This window comes from Furipterus horrens, unplaced genomic scaffold (assembly GCF_987537825.1).
Source record: "Furipterus horrens unplaced genomic scaffold, mFurHor1.1.pri manual_scaffold_2, whole genome shotgun sequence".
Classification (NCBI taxonomy): Eukaryota; Metazoa; Chordata; class Mammalia; order Chiroptera; family Furipteridae; genus Furipterus; species Furipterus horrens.
Genome location: NW_028327172.1, coordinates 143,763,222 through 143,776,342, shown reverse-complemented (window position 1 = coordinate 143,776,342; position 13,121 = coordinate 143,763,222). Strand labels below are relative to the sequence as shown.

The following is a 13,121-nucleotide window of genomic DNA, read 5'->3' as shown; positions in this document are numbered from 1 at the left end:
GTCAATCAATCCCAGATCTTCAGGGCTTTTTGGTAACAACCAGAGCCCAAGCATGCCTCCTTTAGGCACGACATTCCAGTCAAAGTCATGGTCCAACAAAACCTCTATTAACAACTGGCCTTATTAGTTTTATGCAAAGAACCTTATGTCATTATTTAGTTCTTCAGAATGCCAAAGTTTGGAGGGACCAGGTAGGGAGAAAATATACAGTATGAAGGAAAATTCTTGTCCTTCTAATATTCACTAAAATTGCGTTTCCATACTTTACATTTTCTTTTGTTCACTTTCCTACATGTGAGGATTCTTTTGAGGGGGCAAGCGGTTTGCTGGCTCACTTATTAATTTATTTTGCTTTCATCCCCCCCCTCCACTAAAATTTTTTGGTTTTTTTGTCTATTACAGTTGTCCCTCTTTTTTCCCTTTGCTTCCCCCCACTCTGCCCACCCATTCTCCTACACTAAATCGCTACCCAGCTGTCCATGTCCATGGGTCGTTTATACATGTTCTTTAACTAGGCGCCCCTGTTCTCTCCCCCCCTCTCCCCTTGTCACTGTTAGTCTACTCCTTGTTTACATGCCTCTGGTTCAATTTTGCTTGTTTTTTTTTTTGTTGTTGTTGCTGTTGTTGTTCATTAGTCTCCTGTAATAGGTGATAGCATATGGTATTTTTCTTTCATTACCTGGCTTATTTCACTAAGCATAATTCTCTCTAGTTCCATCCTTGTTGTTGTAAATGGTAGAAGTTCCTTCTTTCTTTCTGCTATATAGTACTCCACTGTGTAAATGTACCACAGTTTTTTAGTCCACTCATCTACAGATGGGCACTTAGGTTGTTTCCAGCACTTGGCTATTATAAACAGTGCTGCTATAAACATAGGGGTGCATAGCTTCTTTTGAATTGGTGTTTCAGGATTCTTCAGATATAATCCCAGCAATGGAATTGTTTGTTCAAAAGGCAGTTCCCTTTTTAGTTTTTTGAAGAAATTCCATACTGTTTTGTATGGTGGCTGCAGCAGTCTGCATTCCCACCAACAGTGCACTAGAGTTCCCTTTTCTCTGTATCCTCACCAGCACATGTTGTTTGTTGATTTGTTGATGATGGCCATTCTGACTGGTGTGAGGTGGTATCTCAATGTGGTTTTTATTTGCATATCTCTGATGGCTAGTGTTGTTGAGCATTCTTTTATGTGCCTATGGACCCTCTGTCTCTCCTCTTTGGAGAAGTATTTATTCAGGTCCTTTACCCATTTTTTAATTGGGTTGTCTCTCTTCTTGGTGTTGAGTCATGTAAGTTATATATTTTGGAAATTAATCTCTTGTCTGAGATAATCATTAGCAAATATATTTTCAAATATGGTTCATTCCCTTTTCCTCTCGCTGATGTTTTCTTTTGCTGAGCGGAAACTCTTTAGTTTGATGTAGTCCCATTTGTTTATTCTTTCCTTTATTTCCTTTGCATTAAGAGATATATCGGTGAAAACATTGCTACGTAGAATATCTGACATTTTCCTGCCTACCTTTTCCTCTAGAACTTTTATGGTATCATGGCTTACATTAAAGTCTTTGATCCGTCTTGAGTTTATTCTAGTGTATGGTGTAAGTTGGAGGTCTAGTTTTGTTTTTTTTGCATGTCCCTGTCTACTTCTCCCAACACCATTTGTTGAAGAGGCTATTTTCACTCCATCTGATGTTCCTTCCCCCTTTGTCAAATATTAGTTGAACATATAGACCTGGGTTTATTTCTGGGATCTCTATTCTGTTCCATTGATCTATATGTCTGTTCTTATGCCAGTACCAGACTGTTTTGATTACTGTGGCCTTAAGTATAGTTTGGTATCAGGTATTATGATTCCTCCTACTGTGTTCTTCTTCCTCAAGATTGCTGTGGCTATTTGGGGTCTTTTATGGTTCTATATAAATTTTTGAAGTATTTGTTCTAGGTCTGTAAAATATGTCATTGGTATTTTAATAGAGATTGTATTAACTCTATGAATTGCTTTGGGTAGTATGGACATTTTAATGATGTTGATTCTTCCCATTCATGAACATGGTATATGTTTCCATTTATTTGTATCTTCCATAATTTCTTTCTTCAATGTTCTGTAGTTTCTGAGTACAGGTCTTTTATCTAGGTGGTTAAGTTTTTTCCTAGGTACTTTATTTTTTTTTGTTGCTATAGTAAATGGGATTATTTTTTAGTTTCTATCTCTGATATTTTATTGTTGGCATACAGAAATGCTTTCAATTTCTGACTATTGACTTTGTACCCTGTTATTTGCCAAGTTTACTTATTAGGTTGAGTTTCTTCATGGAGTTAATAGGGTTTTCTATGTACACTATCATGTCATCTGCAAAAATTTTACTTCCTCTTTTCCAATTTGGATGCTTTTTATTTCTCTTTCTTGTCTAATTGCTGTGGCTAGAACTTTTAAGACTAAGTTGAATAGGAGTGGAGAGAGTGGACATGCTTGTTCCTGGTCTTAGGGGGAATGCTTTCAGTTTTTGCCCATTGAGTATGATGTTGGTTTCAGGTTTCTCATATATGACCTTTATTATATTGAGGTATGGTCCCTCTATTCCCATTCTGCTGAGTGTTTTCATCATAAATGGATGTTGTACTTTATCATATGCTTTTCCAGCATCTATTGATATGATCATGTGGTTTTTGTCTTTCATTTTGTTTCTGTGGTGTATTACATTCATTGATTTGCCAATATTAAACCATACTTGCATTCCTGGGATGAATATCACTTGATCATGGTGTATGATCTTTCTAATGTGTTGCTGGATTTAGCTTGCCAATATTTTGTTGAGGATTTTAGCATCTATGTTCATCAGTAATATTGGCCTGTAGTTTTCTTTCTTTGTTGTGTCTTGACCGGGTTTTGGAATTAGATTAATACTGGCTTCATAAAAAGAGTTTGTGAATAGTTTCAGAAGGGTACTTCTTTCCTAAATGTTCTGTAAAATTCACCTGTGATGCCATCCAGTCCAAGGCTTTTGTGTGCCAGGAGTTTTTTGATTAATGTTTCAATTTCACCAGTTGTTATTGGTCCATTCAGGCTTTCTCATTCTTCTTGATCCAGTTTTGGAAGATTTTATGTTTCCAGAAATTTGTCCATTTCATCTATGTTGTCAAATATCTTGTGATACAGTTGTTTGTAGTAATTCCTTACAGTCCTTTGTATTTCTGTAGTATCAGTTGTGACTTCTATTCTTTCATTTCTGATTTTGTTTATTTGGGTCCTCTCTTTTTTTCTTGATGAACCTGGTTAAAGGCTTATCAATTTTGTTTATCTTTTCAAAGAACCAGCTGGTAGTTTTATTGATCTTTTGAATTGTTTGTTCTGTGTCTATGTCATTTAAGTCTGCTCTGATCTTGATGCTTTCCTTTCTTCTACTCACTCTGCTTTGTTTGTTGTTGTTCCTCTAGTTCTTGTAGCTGTAGGTTTAGATTTTTTTATTAGAGATTCTTCTATCCTTTTCAGGTAGGCCTGTATTGCTATGAACTTTCCTCTCAGGACTACTTTCGCTGTATCCCATAGGTTTTGAGTTATTGTGTGTTCATTATCATTTGTTTCCAGAAAGTTTTTGATTTCTTCCTTGATGTCATTGTTAACCCATTTATTATTTAATAGTATGTTATTCATTCTCCATGAGTTTGAAGGTTTTTGAGTTTTTTCCTTGAGGTTGATTTCCAGTTTCAAGCCATTGTGATCTGAGAAGATGCTTGATATAATTTCAATTTTCTTGAATTTCTTGAGGCTTGTTTTGTGTCCTACCATGTGGTCTATCTTTGAGCATGTTCTATGTGCGCTTGAAAAGAATGTATATTTTGCTCCTCTTGGGTAAAAAGTTCTATGTATATCAATTAAATCCATTGATCTAAAGTGTTCAATGCCTCAATATCTTTTGTGTTTCTTTGCTTAGAAGATATGTCCATTGTTGACAATGGGTGTTAAAGTCCCCTATTATGAGTGTGTTGCTGTCTATATCCTTCCTGAAGTCTTTTAAAATTTTCCTTACATATTTGGGTGCTCCTATGTTGGGTTCATATATGTTTATAAGGGTTATATCTTCTTGATGGATATTTTCCTTAAGTATTATGAGATGCCCCTTTTTGTCTCTTTTTATGGCCTTTGCTGTGAAATCTGTTTTGTCTGATATAAGTACTGCTACCCCAGCTTTTTTTACATGTCCATTTGCTTGAAATACTTTTTTCCATCCCTTCACTTTCAGTCTGTGTAGATCGTTTGTTCAAAGGTGGGTCTCTTGTAGACAGCATATATATGGGTCATGCTTTCTAATTTATTCAGCTACCCTATGTCTTTTGATTGAAGCATTTAATCCATTTACATTTAAGGTTATTATTGATAGGCACTTATTCATTGTCATTTTCCCCTTTTGTATGTGTGTTCCCCTCTGTCTTTCTCTCTCTGTTTCTTAAAGCAGACCCTTTAGCATCTCTTGCACTGCTGGTTTGGTGGAGATGTATTCTTTTTGCCTTTTTTTTTTGTCTGGGAAATTCCTTATTTCACTTTCCATTTTGAATAAGAACCTTGATGGGTAAAGTAGTCTTGGTTCTAGGCCTTTGTTTTTCATTGCTTGGAATCTTTTTTGCCATTCCCTTCTAGTTTGTAGTGTTTCTGCTGAGAAATCTGATGATAGCCTTATTTGGACCTCCCTTGTATATTATTAGCTGTTTCTCTCTTGCTGCTTTTAGGATTCTCTCTTTGTCTTTGAATGTTGCCATTTTAATTATGATGTGTCTTGACATGGGCCTGTTGGGGTTCATCTTCATTGGGACCCTCTGTGCTTCCTGGACCTGCGTGACTTTTTCTTTCATCAAGTTAGGGAAGTTTTCTGTCATTACTTTTTCAAACAGGTTTTCTATCCCTTGCTCCTCTTCTTCTCCTTCTGATATTTCTATGATACAGATATTATTATGTTTCATGTTGTCCTGCAGCACTCTTAAAACCTGTTCATTCTTTTTCAGTCTTTTTTCATTTTGTTGCACTATCTGGGAATTTTTTTTAACGGTGTCCTCCAGCTCCCTGATCTGATTTTATGCCTCCTCTAGCCTGCGTTTAATTTCTTCTGCTGTGATATTCAGTTTAGAAATTGTATTCTTCATTTTCTCCTTGCTCTTATTGATAGCTTCTATGTCTTTTTTTTATGCTGGTGTAATTCTCAGTAAGTTCCTTGTAGTTTCCCTAGAGTTCTTGTAGTCTTTTTTGAGCTTGCTGAGCTCATTGAACTTCCCTATAATCCATGTTTTGATTTCCATGTCTGATAGTTTACTTTTCTTTATTTCATTTAGCACTCTTTCTGGGGATTCTTCCTTTCCTTTCGATGGGAGGTCGTTTCTCTCTCTCCCCATTTTTGTGTCTCTTCTTGTTGTTGCTGCTTCTTAGATTGATCTGCACTTACTGGATGTGCCCCTGGTAGCGTCAGATCGTGTACCAGTCTGGGCCTAGGAAGCCTATTGGAGACTACCAGAGATCTTCTGCCTTTGCCTGTCTCCTTTAGTTGTTAATCTATTCAATTTGTGATCAGCCATCAGGCTTAAGCACTGAGGATAGGGCAGATTAATTCCTGCAGGTGGGGCTATTGCTTCCCCTCAGGCTGATGCTACTTGGAGGGGAATTGTCTGCCTGTAGCATAGGGAATGAGTCGGCACTGGGACCCATTTGGCTGCTGCTTCAGTTCTCTCCTCAAAGCCACCTCCCCAAGTTCTCCCCAAGCATCTATAATCCTCTTTGTCTCCTACCTCTCCTTGAGCCAGAGGTAAGTGGTTGCCAAAATATTTTCGTATGTGATCCATTTAAGAGCTCTTTGTCTCCAGCTGTTTCTTTCTGGCCAGTGAAATACCCTGTGACTTTTTGCTTTTCACAGCTGGTTGCTATTTTACTGTCTTCTTTGTTGCTTTAGGCTGGGAAGCCCAGCTGGGGGTTTAGGCCCTGTCCTTCTCAGGGGGAACACCCAGCTTCTGAGCTTCTTATCAGTCCCTTCAGCTGCCACTTGTGGGAAACCAGCCAGCCCTTTCATGTCTCCGCACTTCCTACCAGTAATACTGTGATGAAGCGTCCTTTTCTGTCTCTCCATGGTTATAAGACTTCTTCTCTCCAGCTTTTGTTCAGTTGGTTATTCCAAATGATTTCTCCATAATTAAGTTGTTATTTCAGATTGTTTCTTGGAGGAAGTTAGTGTAGCTTCCACTTACTTCTCCACCGTCTTCAATCTCCTGTATATATATTTTTCAGTATTATTTCAGAGGATTTATGAGCATCTACCATCTTGTGGATGTCAGCAGTCTTTGCTCCAGCTGGGAAGTTTCATACTTAGACAAAGCTTTGGGGCTACTGTATATATCTTTCAAGATGCTTGGTGTACTAGGACCAGTCTTATGGCCCATGGGTGTGAACAAAATCTGTTAAGGTTGGGAACTTGTGTGCAAGTAAATCTTTCCTATGGTAGCTCTTTGCCTTGCTTCTTCTTTAACATTTAGATAATTTTAAAAATATTTTTTAGCTATTCTTAGATGGACCAATGGGAACCAAGGGAAATATTTTTGATTAACCTTAGTAGCAATATAAAGAAAGAGAAAAACCCAAAGGTAGGTAAATTTCAGGAACAATGGAGTTGCTCAGTTGACTACCTTCCCCACCTATAATAAATACCTCCTTTCTGAGATAACTTTGGAGGATCTACATTTTGCTGGATGGGGATGGGTGAATGATTTTCCTGATAAGCTTCCTCACTGTCCTCTTCCTTCCCTATCCTCTCACCAACATATACTCTATCTCCTTCTTGAAGACCCTTGCTCTCGAGTAGCTGACAACTAATAACTAAGATATTAATTGAAAGAAAATTTGTTTTTTTTTATTGAAAAGGATATTTGAGTTTTAAATGATAACCCTTAATGACTAAAGGCTATTCTGTGATTAAATGAATTAATATTTAATGATGGAATTTCAGGTAGAATGAAATTTATTGTGAACTGAGATCCTGCGAAACTGTATCACTGTGCCTATAGATTTTTATGCCAATATACTACTCTCTTAATTGAGCTCAGTCTTGGTTTTTGATGTACTGTTAAGAATTAAAATTTAAGATAATTATTTTAGGAAAATTTTACCTATATATCACAAGGCAAATTTACCAACTTAGATTCTGAAAAAGTGATAAATTATATATTTATGGTAAACATCTATAAAAATATATTTATTTGTCAGTGAGTTAAAGCTAAGAAGAAATGGCCATTAGATATGAATGAGAGTTGAGTTTCTGTCATAGTTTGTTTGTAATACTAAATGTGGCTTATGTGCAAATTACACGTTCTTAAATCAGCATAATTCTTTGTGAATTTTATGTTCCTAGAGTTTTGAAGTGGATAGATTTTTACTTATTTTTACTCTACCTTATTTCAGAAAGGATTTAAATATATTTGAAAAGCATCCTTTAGAACATGTATGTATTTGTTTACCAGTGTGTGAGATCTTTATTTTCTAACTACATTAACATTTGACCCTTAGGTATTCAGAGGATGACTATCTTCAGATTATCACAAATATACAGAGCTGTCCATGGAGACGACAAGTAGAAGAATATGAGAATTTTAGGTAAAAGTTTTCTTCATAAATAATATGAAATAAAAAATGTACATCTGCTTTGTAGGGAAAATAAGCAACATGTTGTTAAAAAGAAAATTAGAAGGAACCAAGTGACAATCATGATAATTTCATTCTAAGACCCTCTCAGGCATATGACACCCCATCCCCATCACATATGTAGACATTTGTAATTTTGTTACTGGAGTTAATTATAAAATTTCCAAGTTTAAAAAGGTTTCTGTTATGTTTTTCATTATGTTTTAAAGAATATTGCTTCTTTTTCATACTATTTGTATTGGGCATTTGCTTATTTATTTATTTATTTTGTAAATAAAATGTAATAAACCTTGGGAAAGTTTGTAAAACACTGAAGGGAAAAATTTATCTATAATCTCATACTTTAGAATAAAAACTCTAATTTTTTTTTTCTGTACATTATCTTACAGTTTTTTTTTTTTTCATTACCTTTCTAATGCCAGGAACATTCAGGAGTGTGAGTTGCTCCAGGTAATAACTTGAGGAGGACTCATCAATCTGACAAGACCAGGTTGTCAATCATAGAACTATCCTGTGCTTGGATAACTTAGGGCCCACACAGACAGAGATAAATTATGTTAAAGTAATATGTTGCAGAGTGTCCATGGATACATATGTGGAGCTCATTTCACCAATCTCTGCTCATATCAGACAGCTAGACTATAGTCTCTGTACTTGCCTGGTACACATTTTTTGGCTTGGCTTTGCCCACATTCTGATTCTTTGCTGTGCACCAACACAGGTTTTTGTCTTCTGCCAAGTTTTTTATTGTTACAATCCAGAAATATATTTTTATTTTTAGTCCTTTGTATTTTCAAAGTTTACTTTAAGCATCATGTCTTTCAAAAATCTTATTAAGGACATCTTTCTTTCCCTGAAGAGTCTCCAAAAAGTATCTGCTTGGCTTTTTTTTACTGTAGTAAGGCATCTCTTCTTGTTTGCACAGTGCCATGGATCTGCCTGTCCCACATTCAGTCAGTACACACTGGAGTCATTGGACCAGCTGCCCTTGATTCTGCTGCCATATTGAGAGGGATTTTGCTCAGCTCTCACTGGGTGAAAAAGGAAATTCCTGACTGGGTCAAAGCTAAAAGTGAATATTTCCCTCCAATGAGTAGACATGTGAATATTGTGACTTCCTGTTGGATACCAGTAAGCCTTTTTCCTGTTAGGATGAGGGGTAGGAAAGGAGAATACTATTTAACCATTTTATTTCCAGGATGCTTTATGCTACATTCTGTTATACAGGGTGGGGGGGGGTAGGTTTATAGTTGTTCATAACAAATAATAATAGAAGAATAAACTCTGTGTTTCACATACCCACAACTGTAAACCTACTTTTGCCCCACTCTGTATTCTGGATGTGTCCATTGAGGACTTCTAGCCAAGATGGAGGCCTAGACAGACATGCTGCATCTCCCTCCACAACTAAGAAGGAACACAACTACATGAAAACTAGAGACAAACAGAAGTTCCAGAAAATCAAGCTGCATGGAAGTCCAACAAACAAAGATATAAAAAAGAAATACTCATCCAGAAAGGTAGGAGGGGTGGAGCCGGGGTGGAAAGGACATGGTGTGGTGGCAGCAGCAGTGATGGCAGCAGCAGGCCAGAGTGCAGTCACACGTTTTAAAAAGTTGGGAGTGACACCTAGAGAGCACTCCCAGCACCAGACCATGCAGCTCATGGTCCCAGCACCAGGGAAAATAAAGCCTCATTTCTTCTGACTGTGCAGACCAGTTGGGGAGGAGGAAGAAACAGCTGGTCTCTCAGCAGAGTCCACTTGTTTAAAGGGCTCCCACAGTCCTAGAATGTCCACAGACTCACCCACTCTGGGAACAATGGCCAGGGCAACAACTAGAGAGGCGCCAATACCATACAAAGTAGGAGAAGTGCCTGGAAAAAGAGTGAGTACTGAGCAAGCGACATTGTTCCCGCTCAGGCCCCTCCCCCATATACAGCACCACAATGTGATGAAATAGGTCACCCTCTACTGATGAGAAAACCTAAGGCTTTTCCCCTTACAACGTATAACAGAAACAATAGCTCTACTTAAAACACAGAGGCAAACAAACACAGGAGCCTGTCAAGTTGAGGAGACAGAGAAGTATGGCCCCAAAGGGGGAACAGATCAAGGTTCCCATGGGAGAACTAACTGATGAGGAGATAGCCAACCTAACAAATGAGGGGATAGCCAACTTTACAGATACAGAGTTCAAAACACTGGTGATAAAGATGCTCACAGGCTTGACAGATATGCTTGAGTGTGGCAAATGCATAAGGGCAGAAGTGAAGGCTATGCTAAATGAAATGAAGGAAAATCCACACAAAACCAATGGTGAAGGGAAGGTAACTGGGGTTCAAATCAATGATTTGGAACATAAGGAGGAAAACAACAGTCAACCATTACTGAATGAGGAAACAAAAATTTTAAAAAATTAGGAGAGAGTTAGGAACCTCTGGGACAACTTTAAACATACCAACATCCAAACCATAGGGTTGCCGGAAGGAGAAGAGGAAGAGGAGAAATTGAAAATTTATGTGAGAAAATAATGATGGAAAACTCCCCATATTTGATGAAGGAAGTAGTCATAGAAATCCAGGAAGCACAGAGAGTCTCAAACAAGCTATACCTAAAGATGACCACACCAAGACACATCATCATTAAAATGCGAAAGGTGAAAGATAACGAGAGAATCTTAAAAGCATCAAGAGAAAAGCAGAGAGTTACCTACAAAGGTGTGCCTATAAGACTATGAGCTAACTTCTCAAAGAAACTTTGCAGGCAAGAAGGGACTGGCAAGAAGTATTCAAGGTGATGAAAAGCAAGGACCTACAACCAAGACTACTCTATCCAGGAAAGCTATCATTTATAATGGAAGAGCAGATAAAGTGCTTCCCAGACAAGGTAAAGCTAAAGGAGTTCATCATTACCAAACTATTATATGAAATGTCAAAGAGATTTACTTAAGAAAAAGAAGATAAAAAATCATGAACATTAAAATGACAACAAACACACAACTGTCAACAACTGAATTTAAAAAATAAGAACAAAATCCAACTAAGCAAACCAGAATAGGAACAGAATCATAGGTATGGGGATCATTCGGAGGGTTCTCTGCTGGGAGGAGGAAGAGGGTTAAATGGGCAAATGGTGCAGGGATTAAAAAGCATAATTGGTAAATACAAAATACACAGGGGGAAGTTAAGAATAATATAGGAAAGGGTGAAGCCAAAGAACTTATATGCATGACCCATGGACATGAACTAAGGGGAGTGCGATTGCTGGAGGGAATGGGGGTACTGGGCAGAGGAGAGCAAAGGGGAAAAATTGAAACTACTGTAACAACATAATCAATAAAATATCCTTTAAAAAAATGTCATAAGTTGAATACCCAATACCTAATGTAATAGTATTTGGAGGTGGGACATTTCGGAGATGATTAGATTATTAGGATAGATCTCTCATGAATGAGATTAATGATTTTATAAGAGACCCCTGACTGCTCTCTCCAACCTTCTACCATGTGAGGACACAGCAAGAAGATAGACACCTGTGAACCAGGAAGTGGGTATTCACCAGATACCAAATCTGCCAGCTCCTTGATCTTGGACTTGCCAGCCTTCAGAACTGTGAAAATAAATTTCTGTTGTTTATAAGCCACCCAGTCATAGCATTCTATTATGGCAGGTCAAATAGACTAAGACAGTTCTACTTGAGACTAGATTTGAAAGATCTTAGTAACAGAGAGACAACATAGAACGTTGCACAGGCACTGTAACCTAAATGTTGGTTACAGGGTCAAAGAGTGATAAAAGAGTCTGTTTCTGAGAGACTATTCTACATGTGCAGAATAGGCCAAAAAGGAAGAAGATATTGAGGTATTGAGCTACCGAGAATCAATCCAAGAAGATTAGCCAGAAAGACTAGATGAGTAGTGACATAACAAAGTCAGGGTAAAGGAGTGTCTACTTCTGGCTCTAAAGTTAATTCAGACCAAGCTTCTGAGAACCATACAAACAAAACAAAATATACTCAATGCCTTCTTGTGGCCATTGGTGAGCTACTACCACAGCAAGGAGAATTTACAGAAGATCCGGAAGGGGAAACTGAGAAAGGTGAGACCACCATCTGAAGCTGCTTTTCCTTTGCAGGTTTGTGCACATAATGTCTGGCTCAATAAAAAATAAAATAAAATAAATTCTCTTTAAAGGCTTTCTCTTTTTTTTCTTCCTTTCTTTTTCTTTAAAATAAAAGTCAAGAGTCTGTTCAAATCCAGAACTGCATAAGAGTCACTGCTACAAATGATGATGGCTAGAAACTATGTAGATGATGGATGACATGTAGACAGAATGGCCATTTTCCATTTAGCATAATTTTGATGTAAAATGTGCATCAGTAACCAAGATGATCACCCAATGGTCCTCCTATTCCTTCAGGCTCTATTAAAATAAACATCTGGGACTATAATACTTACTGCTTATTGTTATTCAAGAAAAGGATCATGATGATATTTATTTATGTGAATATTTATTTTATTGTAATGTATTTTTATGGGCATATTAGTAAACTAAATTATATAAACCCTCAACAGAAGCCTGTGCAAGTAAATCCTAATAAACTGCCCAGTTCCCTAAAGTTTTACTAATATAGCTGGCCAAACCTAGGGAGGTTCTGGCTTATTTATAAAGCTGGTATTATAGAAGTGTCTCCTATTATTATAGATGTGAAGTAACTAAATCATTTTCTATTTTATTTATGTTCAGCATTTTATATCAAATTGTATAAAAGTAAAATGTGAGCCTTAAACAAGGGGGTGATGTTCTTTTAGTGTGGATTACAAAAGTTTTGTTGAATTCTGAAGAGTATGAGCAAGTGAATATTTTCTAAATCCATCTGTTATCTGATTGCTCAAACTCTTAGGGGCTATTTGAAAATTATGCAACTTCTGTGGTCACATGATGTAAAAATAAGAGTTTTTACAAATTATTTTTCTTAAATAAATATTTCACTTGCTAATAGAAGGGATAAGTTTTACTTATCAACGAAGATTTGTTTAGAGTTTACCATGTCAAAACACAGGAGACCCCTTCAGCCTGGTACAGGGCAGGATACAATATAAGACCCCAGTGAGTATATATTAAAAGAATGAATGCACAAAAGTAAACAAGAAAAATGCAAGGTTTTCTAATTGACCTCAAAGAAATAGTAGTCAGTTTGGAGAGAACAAATAAAACTATGAATATATATAATTTAGTGTCAAAATAAGTAAAAATACCACAATTTATCAGTACATGATCACTGTGAAATATAATTTCTTGAAACCTTTTGTGGAAAGGGGCAGGACTTTCCCTGTGCCTCTGAAGATGGGTAGAAAGGAAGAGAGAGCGTGATACAGGAGTGATAGGCCCAGAAAGGAACAGGCATAGGTTTCAGGACCAGCTTCACTAAAGCAATGAACATATTTATACT

At 37.0% G+C, this 13,121-nt stretch overlaps 1 protein-coding gene across 1 annotated transcript in view; it reads left to right on the top strand.

The window, feature by feature from the left end:
- Window positions 1–13,121, top strand: part of ST8SIA6 (ST8 alpha-N-acetyl-neuraminide alpha-2,8-sialyltransferase 6) — a 175,580-nt gene that overhangs the window by 121,520 nt on the left and 40,939 nt on the right. Inside the window, exon 4 of the mRNA XM_090268022.1 lies at window positions 7,535–7,621. Within this exon, the coding sequence (XP_090124148.1) occupies window positions 7,535–7,621 (87 nt within the window). The remainder of the gene's footprint in view (window positions 1–7,534; window positions 7,622–13,121) is intronic.